This window comes from Gossypium arboreum, chromosome 10 (genome assembly GCF_025698485.1).
Source record: "Gossypium arboreum isolate Shixiya-1 chromosome 10, ASM2569848v2, whole genome shotgun sequence".
Classification (NCBI taxonomy): Eukaryota; Viridiplantae; Streptophyta; class Magnoliopsida; order Malvales; family Malvaceae; genus Gossypium; species Gossypium arboreum.
Genome location: NC_069079.1, coordinates 87990212 through 88006420, shown reverse-complemented (window position 1 = coordinate 88006420; position 16209 = coordinate 87990212). Strand labels below are relative to the sequence as shown.

At 35.4% G+C, this 16209-nt stretch overlaps 1 protein-coding gene across 1 annotated transcript; it reads left to right on the top strand.

Annotated features, from left to right (window-relative positions):
- Positions 1-13607: 13607 nt before the first annotated feature.
- LOC108455080 (early nodulin-75-like) lies at positions 13608-14684 on the top strand. The gene has a single exon (XM_017753691.1). The coding sequence runs from the start codon at positions 13608-13610 to the stop codon at positions 14682-14684; it is 1077 nt and encodes a 358-aa protein (XP_017609180.1).
- The last annotated feature ends 1525 nt before the right edge of the window (positions 14685-16209 follow it).

The following is a 16209-nucleotide window of genomic DNA, read 5'->3' as shown; positions in this document are numbered from 1 at the left end:
TTGGAAGGGGTTTAGCATACCCTTACTGGTATGAGATGGATGATGAAGTTGGTGTGTAGTGGTTGGATAGGTAGGATTTTGCACCATATTACATATGAATACGATTTGCATATCTATTTAGTGATATAATAATATGATACACTAATGTGATATGATCTCTATTTATGTTTTGATTATGGTAATTGTAAGTTTGATTGACTATTTGTTGTTGTGTCATTTACTTTTGTTTAAAACTCATACTGTGCTTTGTAGCTCACCCTCTTAGTTTATCCCTTTTCAGGTAATCCATTTGGTTAGGATACAGACTCAACGAATTGGAGGTCTCGGAGTTAGTCACTTTGGTTTGGTTTAATAAGTTTTCCTAATATATAATAAATTATTTTCAATTGGATTGTAAGTAAGATTATATGAACTGTGGTATGAGTTTTGAATTTGGCCTCGTAAAGTTGTGGGTTTTTGGTTTTGAACTAATTGTGATTCCATGCAAGGGTTTTAGCCAACCGATCTGCTGCCTTCTTAAATAATCACTTGATTCTTAAGTAATAACTTATGGTTTTCTGATTAAAAGTAAAAGGATAGATTTTTTGCTGCTATGTTGATTTTGAAACTTCAGTTTACAAGATTCTTAAATTTGATCTGTTTGCTAAGAAAATATACAAACTGTTAAATTTTGGCTTTAAGCTGGTTTTTGTGGCAATCAAATTAATGTTTGTAAAACATAAGTTAAGCTCACAATCAGTTTTAGTAAAATGCGAGCAAATGTGGTTTTCGAAGAAAAATTGAGTGGTTTGAACGGTGTTTTGTTTTGGGCCATTGCAGTGGCCAATGTGACCTTTAAGATCAGGTTGAAACTTCTGGGTCGGGTTTTGGGGTGTTACACCTATGTTGTTTTACATAATTTAAATCAAATGAACCTCAAGTGCTAATAAATCAATTTCTATTTACGTTTAAATGTTTAAATTAGTCATGAACTCTTCTTTAACTGTTAATTTTAGTAACCATTGCTCTTAATTGAAACTGTGTATGCATGCGTATAAGTTTTGAAAGTTGTTGTGGCATCCTATTACTAGGGTTCAGCAACCTAACCGAGTGAGAGATGTTACAAAAGTATAGAGACTAAATTTCAAACTTGTGAAGAATACATAGACTTATGATATATTTTAACTTCTATACTACAAAACATTTATTATTAAAATATTTAATATTGAATATTTTCAATAATATGTGAAGAATATTATTTAAAATTATTATTTTCAAAATTTATTATTAAAATAAAATTGAAATATTACATAAATTATTAAAATAATAAATTATATTAATTATATTAATAATTTTTACATGATTAAATATGTATGTTTAATCATATTGAAAATTATAATATTTTATATTAATATTATAATATTTTTTAAAAGTAAAAATAAATCTTATTATTAATATAATAATGTTAAGTTTGATTTAAGTTAATTTTATAAAAAATAAAATTACTCATAAATAAGCTCTTTTTGAAAAATGACTTATGCTTTTTAGAAGAATAAGTCATTTTACAGGAAAAAGAGTTTATTTTCTATTGACTTTTATGTTATTTTGAATGAAAAACCCAGATACTAAAAATTGCCACCGTTACGGTAGTTAAGATTTTTTTCTTTACTAGCGCAGTTTAAAATTATTAATTCCAAAAATCAAAAGTCAAGAGTGATTTGCTTAGAATCCTAGAGAAAGTAGTAACTGCTGCGGCTTGGGTTGGAGGAAAGCTGTGGCGATGATCAAGGGGGAAGCAATGAGATCTCCATCCTTGCAGAAGAACTTATACAACTATCAATCAAGTGTTCGATGGTGGTATCGAGTGTGAAACCAACTCTGATCTGTACAATATGAGAAAGAAAAGCGCTACAATCTGAAAAGTTTTAGGGCACAGATGAAAGCATATGGAAGACGAGGAAAAAGTTTGAGATCCAGATGGCAGCGCAAAATCTCTTTTTGATTGTGTGTGATTCAGAAGAAGTTCTGGAGACAATTATGGAGGGGCGACCATGGTTGTTTCGTAAAAACCTTGTATTATTTGATCGGTTGATTAAACCAATGGAAAGGAATCAGATCCGGCTTAATTCTTCACCTTTTTGGATTAAGATAGGTTTGTGTTTACCAGAATTCGAAAAAAAAAAGATCTTTTACATGCCATTAGAGTTACTTTTGGAGGAGTAATTAGATCTGAAATTATTGGAGATTCATGTCGACTTAGAATAAAGCTGGATGTGCAGAAACCCATTCGAAGAGGTATTTTTGTCTCAATTGATAATAAAAATAAATCGTGGATTCCTTTTAAATATGAGAAGTTATCGATTTTTTGTTTTGGATGTGGAAGAATAGGGCATGGTCTCAAAGACTATCTTGGGCTAAATCCTGCAGAAAAAAATAAATTAGAGATGATCCACCATACCCTTTAGCATTAAAAGCAGAATCAAATTTAATTGGGAAGGAGAATATTAAATTTAATGCTTTTTCAAAAAAGATGGTGCCTTAATGCTCTTATACAAGAGTCACGGAGTTGTTGCCAACTTGTATTAAAAACCTTGAAGATGGGGATACTATGATTTGGAGTCTTCAAGAAAAATTACAACTGACAGGATTGAAGGAGGTGAGGAAGAAGCAAGAGGAAGGATCTACAGTGAAGAAAGTTAAAGAGAATGAAAGTAACAGCATGCTAGAAAATGATTCATATTTAGTAAAGAAGACAAGCTGGAAAAGAATAGTTCTAATGGCCATAACAAATCAAAGAAAGGAATATAGCATTATGAGGAAGAGGAAATCCCAAGAAGTAAGAAACAAAAATTGCTGTACAGAAATTTCATACGAAGATGGAGCAAAAACACTGAAACATGAAGAAATAGATGCTCGAGGTGAAGCTCCCTTAAGTGTGTTGACTAAAAATTTGGAACAAAATAATGTTCCAAACTTTATTGGATTGGCGACTGCCAAAAGGCAAGCCGACTTAACGCAATGAAAAACATATGTTGGAATGTCCGTGGATTGGGGAGTCCATAAGTGGTATGGAGGTTACGATATTTCTTAAAGAAGCACAATCCCCATATTGGCTTCTTAATAGATACAAAAATTGATAAGAAATGTATGGAAAATGTCAAAAGGAGTTGTGATTTTATGAACGGGATTGACGTTGAATCAAAAGGTTCCAGTGGTGGATTATGTTTGGCATGGAAAGGGGATATTACGGTTAATTTGAGAAGTTTCTCAAAAAGTCACATTGATGTAATGATTAAGGTGGAAAGTGTCAAAGAAAAATAAAGATTTACGGGGTTCTACGGTTCACCTTATGTAAACAACAAGAATATTTCATGGAATCTATTAAGAAAATTGGGTCAAGATCAAAATCATCCTTGGTTAATAAGTGGCGACTTTAATAAAATCATGTATTCTTTTGAAAAAAGTAGTAGTATACCAAGAGAAGAGAGAAGAATAGAGGCCTTCCGTGAGACTCTAAAGGAATGTCAACTAGAGGACTTAGGGTATTCGGGGGTTTGGTTTAATTGGGAAAGGGAGAATTTGCCGGAAACAAACATCAAGGAAAGACTTGATAGGGGAGTTGCGAATGAAAAATGGAGGCATCTTTTTCCAACGGGAAGCATTCAACATGTAACTCATTCGATGTCAAATCATTATCCATTTCTTCTAAATACAAAAAGTGGAAACATTTATATAGGAAGTCCAAGGTTTAAATATGAGGCATGATGGACCATAGAGGAGTCTGTCGAATAAGAAATCAAGGTATCATGGGAATCATCAACAGGCACATTAATTGAGAAACTTGAAAGACTATAGTCCAATTTGAAGAGATGAGCAAACATAATTAAAAAAGGTCGAGAGGGATTAAAAAGAAAGCTAACTAAGGAACTTGAAATACTGATGGCGAAAAAAATGGATGATGGCACGATGACAAAAATTATTATACCAAAGTTTACCTTAACATGGTTATTAAAAAAGATGAAATGTACTGGGAACAAAGGGCAAGGGCAAATTGGCTTAAATTAGGGGATAAGAACTCAGCCTTTTTTCACAAGTATACCTCAATCCGTAAATAGATAAATACTATATCTAGGTTGGAATTAGATGAAGGAGGAGAGATTACTGATGAAATTTATAGATCAATGAGCCTGCTACCTTATTCTTTCAGAAGTTATTTACATCAAATGGAGTTGGGGATCTGTCTCATCTTTTAAAGGGCATAGAAAACAATATTTGTCTGATATAAATTGAGCATTATTGTCAACCTATACGGCAGAAGAAATTCATTCGACTTTGAAAGGAATAGGGCCTACTAAAGTACCAGTATCTGATGGTTTTCCAGTATTATTTTTTCAAAGATATTGGCACAACGTAGGTAAAGACGTCACAACTTTCAGTTTGGGAATTTTGAATAATCATCAAAATTTTGACTCTATTAATCTAACGGATTTGTGCTTATCCCAAAAATTCAAAATCCCATAAATCTTGTCAACTATAGACCTATTAGTTTGTGTATGGTTATTTACAAAATTGTGGCGAAAACAATAACAAATCGACTTCAAGAAGTAATTGGGAGATGTATTGATAGGACACAAAGCGCTTTTGTCCCCAGAAGATTAGTTTCTGATAATGTGCTCTTAGCTTATGAAATTCTGCACACTTTTTTGAAAAAAGCGAACAAGAAAAAAAAAATTTATGGCAGTGAAACTTGACATGAGTAAAGCTTACGATAGAGCCGAATGGGGTTTTCTAAAGGAAGTAATGCTACGGATGGACTTTACAAAGGAATAGGTGGCACTAATTATGAAATACATTACCACAGCTTCTTATGCAGTAAATATTAATGTAGGAAGGGGAAGAATTTTTCAACGTACTAGAGGGCTGCGACAAGGAGATCCCCTTAGTCCTTTTTTTTTTCTTATATGTAGTGAGGGACTTAGATCGTTGATGAGATTGAATTTGAGAGAGGGTTTGTTAAAAGGTGCAAAGGCCAGTAGAAGAGGTCCAGAGATATCACATTTACTTGTTGCAGACGACTGTATCTTGTTCGGTGAAGCAACAAATTGGGGAGCGATGTTATTGAAAGGAATATTGAAGGAATATGAAAAATGCTCAAGCCAATATGTGAATTTTAATAAATCTACAATCTTTTACAGTTCGAACACATCAGAAGAAAAAAAAAGGATGAAATCTCGACACTTCTAGGTGTAAAAAGCTCAACAAATCTGGAAAAGTACTTAAGACTCCCTAATGTGGTCGGCAGATGTAGCACCCCAAACCTGGCCCAGACGTTATGACCGGATCCGACATGCTACATCGAAGCATTCAAAACATTTTATATTGTTGATCCAGAAAAAACTTACTTAGTGTTTTAAAAGATAATTTCATTATAGGTTAAAGTGAATGGAAGCTGTGCACCAAGTAGGAAACCGGAAAAGAGGTGGTGAGCCCATCGGACTGCTTAAGTACCAAGCTCCCTTCGGATCCAATCTTAGACATGCATATCGCCATTGCCACACCTTAACGTCATGGATATTTCTAGAAAACCGATTTTGATTAAGTCATTTTTAGGAAAAGTGATTAATTTTGGAAAATATTTTCATTGCAGAAGCTTTGCTTCTTGTTGTATTATTTTGAAATCAATTGTTGTTTTTGAAAACGCGTCCTAAAGCTATCCAATTTCAACAGTTAAAATAAGTAATACATATCTTAGTAATCATATTAAAACCATCAAAAATAATGAAGCGACCTTATTACATTTAAAAATCCCAAAACTTCAAACGTAAATAAAAGGATGTTCAGTTCACCAGAAGAAAACCAAACTTTCAAAACGGGTGGCCACTCCGAATTTCCTCACTGCTCCAAGCCCACTATGGTTGGGGATTTCCTGCGTGGATGAAAATAAAAGAGGTGAGTTTAGGGAAACTCGTGTGTAAGGAAAACCCATTCAAAGCCCAAGTCACTCAAGCCTATTGGGCCTAAGTCCATTCAGTAATAATGGTGCTGGACGAGCCCTTTTGATTATAATAAACCGGGCCTTAGCCCTTATTCAGATAACAGATATGGCCCATAGGCCCATTTCAAAATACATGTAACATCAATAATATATGCAAGCCCATTTGGGAGACTACTCAACCCACCAACCACTACACTCCACCGTACAAATTTACACTCCATGTGGGAATAGCTCAACCCACCCAGTCCAACACTCCACGCTTGTAGCCTTGCTGCTTCGATTAACGATAAATTGAGGTAAAGCCTCTAAATGCGTGGAAAAGCCACTTTCGATGCTTCCTCCGTCAATATCCCAATCTCATGCATCAGATAATAACAACATGGCATGCAATAAATAACAACAGTCAAACATGCATTTAGGTCAATTTAACCCTAGGGGTATTTCGATAATTTATCTACTAGGGGTAAAACTATAAATTTTCCATTTTTAAAGGTATTTCAATAATTTATTTACTTTAGGGTTTTTCATGCATATTCCTCCTTTTCACGTACTAACAGAATCACGTACCGAGTGTTCTTACCGAATTGGGCCTGTTGGCCCATCATTCCAATTTTGGCCCATTAAGCCCAGAAATATCGAGGGCATAGAAATCATGCACTTTGCAGTCCAAATTTTGCAGTTTACCAAAAACATTAATCGATTTACCTCACGAGCATTCGCACACTCGCAAATCTACAAAATACCGATTTTCGACATTTCGACTTTTGTCGATCCAGACTAAGAAAGAGAGTGTTAGTTACACACTCGTTTGCGATGATATACTGACGAGATCCACACACGAACCGCCTACAATTGGATTACTAACACGTTAATCTAACTATTCAAATACAAAATACGTATTAACCCCTTACAATATTCGGCCAACCACACCTACAGATCATAATAAGCTTATAAGAAATCAATAAGTAACTCATTAACAAATTTTGTCAATGTTTATCACATAATCATAATTTCACCGCAAGTCGCCTTCCTAAGCAACAAATACTAAATCATTTATAACCTGAGCTACAAAACTCCAAATTAAGTACCGTTAATTTTCCCTAAAAATAGACTCATATATCTTACATCCATAAAATTTTCAGAATTTTTGGTTTGGCCAATCAATACCAGATTTTTCTCAAACTTTCGCATGTTTCACTGTTTGACTAATCTGACCACTCTTCATTACAAATTAAATTTCTCATTTTACAGAATTAAAAATATGTTCTCGTTTATTCATTTGAAACTAGACTCAACAAGCTTTAATTCCATAATTTATTCAGCTTCTAATTCATCTCCCACAATTTATGGTGATTTTCCAAAATCACATTCTTCTTTATTATCCCAAGCAGATTTATTACCAAATTCACTCTTTCACACATAACTTGCATGCATGTTATTTAAACATGTATATCACCAATCAATCATCACATATCTATGATTTGACTTAAGTATAATCTCCATTTCATCATTTTAAAGCCGATATTTCCCCTTAGCATCTAAGGCACGTGCATGCTCATTTGTTTGGCTCAACTTCACCTATCTTCCATTTTTCATCAAAATAACATGAAACAACAACCATTTCCTTCGTTTTAATTCATGACTAAATGCTCACAACACAACTAAAAACCAAAATATGCTTCAAGAGTTAAGGTAAAATCAAAAAGAACTCATGAACCTCAAAATAAAAACAAACTCCCATGAACTTACCTTCAATTTTTCTTCCCCAAGTGATCGAACATTCAAGAGCTTTCTCCTCTCCTTTCTCTTCTCTAACTTTAGGCTATGATGAACAAAGATGGACAAAACTTTGTTCTTTTCACCCTTTTTTCTTTTAATAAAATTTCATATTTCATCCATTTAATTCTTTAATATAAAAGACATGAAATTTCCATCATGAAGCATTTACCTAACCCATTATCATGGAACATTTACCTAACCCATTATCAATTTGTACCATGAATTATGGATATCAAGTGCTCATATTGTCTACAACAACATGATGGCTGGCCACTTCATGTAAAATGGGAGGTTTGTCATGCAAATCCTCCTATTTTGAACTCCTATTTATTTGGCCACTTCAATTTAGCCTATAGCATTTGCAAACATTTTCACATAGGTCCTATTTCATAATTTCACTCACAAATGACAAAATTAAAGCATAAAATTTTGCCAACATTCACAGAATTCCTGAAAATTGGGGCGTTACAATTCTACCCCGCTTAAAGAAATTTCGACCTCGAAATTTACCTAATCCAAATAGTTGAAGGTATTGTTGACGCATAGTCTCTTCTGATTCCCAAGTAGCTTCTTCCCTTCCATGATTACACCACAATACTTTTACCAACGGAACCGACTTCCTTCTTAGAACTTTAACCTCTTGATCTAAAATTTGTATGGGTTCTTCCTCAAAGGTCAAATCAGTCCTTACTTCATTCTCCTCCACTGGCACAACATATGAGGGATCTGATCGATATCGTCTTAACATAGACACATGAAAGGCGTTATGGATTCTGTCTAACTCTGGTGGTAACTCTAACTGATACGCTACTGGCCCTACCCGCCTAAGAACCCGATAAGGCCCTATAAACCGCGGGCTCAATTTGCCTTTCTTGTCGAATCTCAAGATCTTCTTCCAAGGTGAAACCTTTAAGAAAACCATATCCCAAACCGCGAACTCTATCTCTTTGCGCTTTAGGTCCGCATACGACTTTTGTCTATCAGATGCCTCCTTTAATCGATCTCTTATCAACTTAACCTTACTTTCAGTATCTGCCACCAACTCCGGTCCAAGCACTTGTCGTTCACCTAACTCTGTCCAACACGTAGACGGATGACATCTCCGCCCATAAAGTGCCTTATATGGAGCCATTTGAATACTTGCTTGGTAGCTGTTATTGTATGCAAATTCTGCCAACGGCAAGTAATCCTCCCAACTACCTCGAAAATCAATCACGCATCCCCCCAACATGTCCTTCAGAATCTGAATAACCCTTTCCAATTGACCATCAGTCTGGGGATGGAAAGCCGTACTAAAATTCAATCGCGTCCCCAATGCCTCATGCAACTTTTACCAAAACTGAGACGTAAATATGGGATCCCTATCAGAAATAATTGAAACTAGAACTCCATGAAGTCGCACAATCTCTGCCACATACAACTTGGCTAACTTTTGAAGTGAAAAGTCAGTACGAACAGGTATAAAATGGGCTGATTTGGTCAACCTATCCACAATCACCCACACCGAGTCTTTCTTCGATGGTGTCAAGGGCAGCCCACTCACAAAGTCCATGGTTACCCTCTCTCACTTTTAAAGTGGTATCTTCACTGGCTGCATCAGTCCAGAAGGTAATTGTTGCTCAGCTTTCACTTGCTGGCATGTCAGACATTTCCCTACAAACTCCGTTACTTCTCGTTTAAGTCCAAGCCACCAGTACAATTCTTGCAAGTCGTGATACAACTTGTTCCCTCCAGGATGCATGGCACAAAGTTCTTCATGAGCTTTCTTCAATATTGTCTGCCTCAAATTAGAGTCCTTCGGAACACAAATTCTTCCTCGGAAACACAGAACTCCTTCGCCATTTAACCCAAACTCAGAAGTTTCCCCTTCCTTAATTTGTTGGAAACGAGCGACCAAAGACTCATCGTTCAACTACTTTTCTTTAATCTGATCCACCCAGGTTGGCCTCACTTGCAAATCAGCCAGCAGACTTCCATCATCATACAGACTCAGACGAGCAAACATTACTCTTAGATCAGATACAGTTTTACGACTTAGAGCATCGGCTACCACATTAGCCTTGCCTGGGTGATACTCGATCAAACAGTCATAATCCTTAAGTAACTCAATCCATCTCCTTTGCCTAAGGTTCAGCTCCGTCTGAGTCAACAAATACTTAAGACTCTTATGGTCAATATATATAATACACCTTTCTCCGTACAAGTAATGTCCCCAAATCTTAAGTACAAATATCACTGCTGCCAACTCTAAATCATGAGTCGGATAGTTCCCCTCATGAGGGTTAAGCTGTCGTGATGCATATGCAACCACCTTACCCTCTTGCATTAACACGCAGCCCAAACCCACGTGTGATGCGTCAATGTACATACTAAAATCCTTCCCAGACTCCGGCTGAATCAACACAGGTACTTCAGTCAAAACTTTCTTCAACTTCTGAAAAGCTTCCTGCTGCTTCTCAGTCTATACAAACAGTACTCCTTTCCTTATGAGTTTTGTCAGAGGTGCTGCAATCATAAAAAAACATTCTACAAACCTTCTGTAGTATCCTGCCAACCCTAGGAAACTTCGAATTTCCAACACTGTCCTAGGTGGCTTCCACTCCAAAATTGCTTCAATCTTTCGAAGGTCTACCTTAATCCCTTCGGCAGAGACCACATGTCTTAAGAAGATTACCTCCCTCAACAAAAATTCATACTTGCTGAACTTCACGAAGAGCTCCTTCTCTCTTAACACTCGCAGCACTATACGGAGATGTTCATCATGTTTCGCTTCAGTTTCAGAATATACCAAGATATCGTCAATAAAGACGACTACGAACTGATTTAAAAATGGTTGGAACACACAATTCATCAGATCCATAAACGCTGCAGGAGCGTTCATCAGTCTAAATGGCATAACCAGAAACTCGTAATGACCATACCAAGTCCTGAATTCTGTCTTATAGATATCTGCCTCCTTGACCCTTAACTGATGATATCCAGATCGAAGGTCAATATTGGAAAAAACAGAAGCTCCTCTAAGCTGGTCAAACAGATCATCAATCCTTGACAGTGAATATTTCAATTATTAATGATGCTTGGATTCCAGATGCAAGAAATTTCAGATTATCGTCGTTTGCTCATAATATGCGAGATTATAAAGTTGCTGAGCTAATTGATAATAATGACAGAAAATGGAAGCGGGAGTTGATTGTCAATACCTTTCCGGAGGAAAAAGTTGAAAAGATCTTTCGTATTTCTTTGGAGAAAGAACTTCATGACGATTTTTTAGTCTGGAGCGGTGAACCTTCAGGAGAATACTCGGTTCGTAACACCTATAAACTATTACAAATTTCTGAAGAAGATCCTAGAGCTTATGCTTTGCACTACAGGAAGTTTTACAAAAAAACTCTGGCTCCTAAATCTACCTTCAAAAATTAAGATTAGAGTCTGGAAAATATCATGGAATTATTTGCCTACACGGGTTAACGTGCAGCAAAGGAGGCTAACAAATATTGTAATTTGTCCTCGGTGTGGAAAATGAGCAGAAACTATGGATCACCTTTTTCGCGAATGTCCTGTTTTAGTGTAAGTTTGGACAGAATTATCAATCCCGAATTTCTTACAGGAATCTAATTTGGAGTTTCTATAGTGGCTCACCTGGGTTTTTACTCAGAACACTCCCTCTCAATGTAGAATATTTTGTTGTGCGCTATGGGCCATTTAGGGAGAAAGGAACGCTAGAATGCATGAGAAGGTAAGCAGAACTGGGAAAGAAATAGCTAGCTTTGTCAATAGTTATATTACAAAACTAAATGGGGTTGAAAAAAGAACCCCCAAAATTTCGCAGGAAGTTAGAAAATGGAATTACCCACCTGGTCAGTAAATAAAATCAACTTTGATGGAGCATACGATGGGCAACATTTTCAATTGGCTTCGGAGATTGTGGCTAGAAATAGCGAAGGGAATGTTCTTCTATCTTGTTTAGAAATTCATCAAGAAGTGGCCTCCGCCTTCACTCTGAACCACTCGCTTGTCGCGAAGTAGCCCAAATGGGAATAGACATGCGATGGCCAAAGATTGTTATAGAAGGCGACTCATTATCAATAATAAAAAAGTGCAAGGCAGAAAAACAAGATAAATTGCAGGTAGGAGCATATATACATGATATTCAACAAATAACGTCTAGATCTAGAAACTTAGTGTTTGAATATATTCCAAGATCAGCAAATGGTTTAGCACATATACTAGCAACTGAATCGTTAAAAAAGGAGGAGGTGTACCTGTTAGAAAGCATCCCTGGATATGCTGAAAACCAGAAAGAATTTGATAGCGTGCGAGAACCAGATTGAAAATGGATAGAGAAAAAGAGGAAGGAAGGAAAGTTTCAAATGAGCAGATCAATGGTTTTGGTGATAAAAGCTTTCGTTGGAAAACTTTAACCGTCTTTAAGAAGAAATGGGAGATTGATAGACAAGACGGGCATCAGTGTTCTTTGATTGGGCAAAGTTGCGGTGATAATTATGAGCTTCTAGACTATTCTTATTTTATTTTCTTTTTAGAAATTCTTTTTAATTCGGGCCATTTTTTAATTTTGGGCCTTCTCTTCTGTTTTAGTTTTATTATCTGTTTTGGACTATATGTTTTATTTTTATTCATATTTTAATGAAGCCCAATTTGATTATTAGTTTTAAAAAAATTATTTTTCGTTGACTAAATTATTTTTTTGTGAAATAAATATAAAAAATTTAAAAATATTTTTCGTAAATTATTTTGAGTGAAATAAACTAAGCCTAAAAACAAAAGAGAAACGCATATATAATAGTAGCTTTTGAAAGCTGAAATAATTTGCTGGAATTATATGTTTTGTTCAATAAATTAAATCCCTTGAATGCAGTCCAATAAGTCGCAAGTACTATTATATAAATAAAACATAAGAAACTTGATATGGGTTAGAGAGTTCAAATTCTAATAGTGTTCTCAGTACCGATGGGCCTAGACAATGAATACTCCAAATTCAAAGTTTGCGTTATGGATCCACTAATTTCATCAAAATAATATATTCATATTTGGGGTAGACAATAATATATCCACGTGTTAAATCCAACTGTTATTTTCTTTCTTTCGTACTCTTCCCCTTTTCCCATAACCCCATCCAGCGGATGAAAAAGGAACACCTATCATTTTCAGAAGCTCATCATATCTACAGTACAATGGATTTCGTTTTTATAGATAAACTTAGTGGGAATTCTTTTAACATAATCTATAATCACATATTGATAATGTCTCGTGACTCAAATCTGTACTTATTTTATGACAAATTTCTGCAACTTTCCCACAGTTTCAAATGTTCATACCATTTTGTCAACGACATCTCTCGACAGCTTTAACCAATTGCAATTTAAAAAATGTGGAAAATTTTTTACCCCTTTGGGTTTTTTCTTATGCCATGACTTCTAATTCCTCACAAATTTTATAATTTAATTCTCACCCCTTAAAATTATTTCTGGACTCATCCCTGTTAAAGGTATTTAGCTTCTCACGAACTGACTATATAGCATGTGATCCCATTAGAATGTCAAAAAGCAATGTAGATTCAATATTTCACATTGAAAATGTATGTCGCAAAATTCTTGCCACGAGTTTTTCACAGTAGTTAAACTTCAATGTGTCATGATTTTCACAGTAGCAAATTTGTCAAAAATTTCGACTCCACATGGGACCCAAAGTGCGACTCAACACCGCACAATGTAAACGGCAAATACAAAATTGCATGTGTGGTGACGTCATAAGTCTAGCTTTCCGTCCACTATAAAAGGGCAGCAAATGTTATAGTTTGTGAGGCACAACAAAACCGAGAGATATATTCCCAAACATGTCTAAAGCCTGCTTGCTTTTGTTTCTCGTTGGAGTGGTGGTTTTTATCATCACTCCTTCTATAGCTAACCAACATCATGGTAATGAGCTTCCCAAGGGTAATGGTAGGAAGCCTTTCCCAGGTGAGAAGCAACCACAACACAAGCCATTCCCCGAACACCGACCACCAATACACCGTGGACCTGGTGGTAAGGGGGAGGAGCCACCACATGGAGAAAAACCTCCTCATAGACACTTATTGAATGTGGAAGTTGAGGGCACACATAAACCTCCACGATACTCAGGTGGTAAACCTCCAAGACACTCGGGAGGTAAACCTCCACATGTTGAGGGGTTCCTTGCTGGTAAAGCACCCATGAAGCCATTCCCTGGTGACAAACCATCTAAGGGTAATGAAAAGGGAGCACCTCATGAACCTAAACCTCCTCATAGACACTTATTGAGTGTGGAAGTTGAGGGCACACATAAACCTCCACAACACTCAGGTGGTAAACCTCCACGACATTCAGGGGGTAAACCTCCACATGTTGAAGGATTTCCTGGTGACAAACCATCCAAGGGTAAGGGAAAGGGGGCACCTCATGAACCCAAACCTCCTCACAGACACATATTGAGTGTGGAAGTTGAGGGCATACATAAACCTCCACAACAATCAGGTGGTAAACCTCCACGACATTCAGGGGGTAAACCTCCACATGTTGAAGGATTCCCTGGTGACAAACCATCCAAGGGTAAGGGAAAGGGAGCACCTCATGAACCAAAACCTCCTCATAGACACCTATTGAATGTCGAAGTTGAGGACACACATAAGCCTCCACAACACTCAGGGGGTAAACCTCCACATGTTGAAGGATTCCCCGACGGTAAGCCACCCATAAAACCATTCCCCGGTGACAAACCATCCAAGGGTAAGGGAAAGGGAGTACCTCATGAACCTAAACCTCCTCATAGACACCTCTTAAGTGAGCCACACAAATATGTGATACCACCCAAAGGTAAGGGAGAGAAGCCTCCCCATGAGCAGAAACCACACCATGGACACCACCCAAGGCACCATCTGGGAATAGAAAATTAAAGCATTAATCATCCTAAGGTTCCCATCAACCTACAGTTAGAAGATCATCATCAGCGTGTATGGTAGGACTATTTTACTATAGGAATAACAGTTGATGTTGATTTATCCTTTTATTAGTTGTGTAGCTATCTAGTTACGTATATTTTGTTCCTGGCTTGGAGGCTGTGCCGTGCCTACCTCATGACTATGTTGTTTTAGAAATTCCAGCCTCATCTATGGTTCGACATTTTATGATATGAACTCTATATATTAACTAGTTTGGGATCTTTTGCTTTCTAAGTTTATTTCACCTATTGAACTATCTAACAATATTTTAAACTGGTGTGATTTTGTCAATTTATTCCAAATCGCTATTTAAGTTTTTTTTATGGGAATAAATTATATAAGTAATATCTTAAAAAATTATTTTAAATAGTGAAGTATTATGAAAGCCAATTATTAGTAGTATTAGCTTGGGAAAACATGAAAACAATTATTTAAAATCTTGGCAGAGCATGCAAATTCCTTGTTGTTATAGATGAAATTTTCACATCATTACATAGCAATATATGAAGAAAGGAGGTTTAATTTCTGGCCATTCAAGAATGCCACTTGGGGATGGATGAGAAGTGTTGAAAAGAATAGAATTAAGATACTAATAACAATAAAATAGATTAGTAGTTGGATCCAATGTGAAATTTTGAAGCTTCTTTTGTCTATTAACAATGGTATGGTCTCTATTATCAACCATTAAGTGGTTAGAAAAACTGAATTGATGTTATCGTACCAAAAATCTTCTATATATAACAAATTTACGATATTTTTTAATAAAGTACGAAATGTTCGATTCTCACTATACTTCTACCTCTCATTTTATTTTTATTTCTTTCAAACAAAAATTATCTTTATCATTCCACTTAAATTTTATTCTTGGTTACATTATTAAATACATTTATACATTGATTATTTATTTTAAACTTAAATATTATCTATAATTTATAACAAATCTTTTTAATTGATAAAAATATCCTTATTTTTAATCATATTACTATTTTCACATTTAAAAATTATTATAACATTTAATTTAAAATTATAAAATTTAAAAGTTGAAATAAAATTAAAAAATAAAATAATTATAATTTAATAGAAGTTGTGATAATTATACATCTAAAAATAATTAGAATTGTTAATTAAAATTTTTATGGAAATAAAATTGAAAAACTTATTATTAGTGAACTGCAATACAATATTTATAGTGCATTGAATACAAAGAGTTGAATGTAACTAGCTACATAGCCTCAGTTGCAACTGTAATACTGTTTAACAAATCTAATAGAGACTAATTGAAACAGTTGGTTAGCTTTAACAATTATCTGCTCTAACATTTCCTAGGTTCTTCCAACTTTCTTGAATCTTCTCTTGCTTTAGTGGGAGATAACTCTCCAAGCCTATGCTTAAATGTAGGAAACCAAGTAGGAGTGACAGTTTTAGTCAAAACATCTGCTACTTGCTCTGCAGAGGGAATAAAATTAATTAACACTCAACT

Bases quoted from the DNA above. Each gene is read 5' to 3' on its own strand.
- LOC108455080 (XM_017753691.1), top strand. From the start codon at position 13,608: ATGTCTAAAGCCTGCTTGCTTTTGTTTCTCGTTGGAGTGGTGGTTTTT.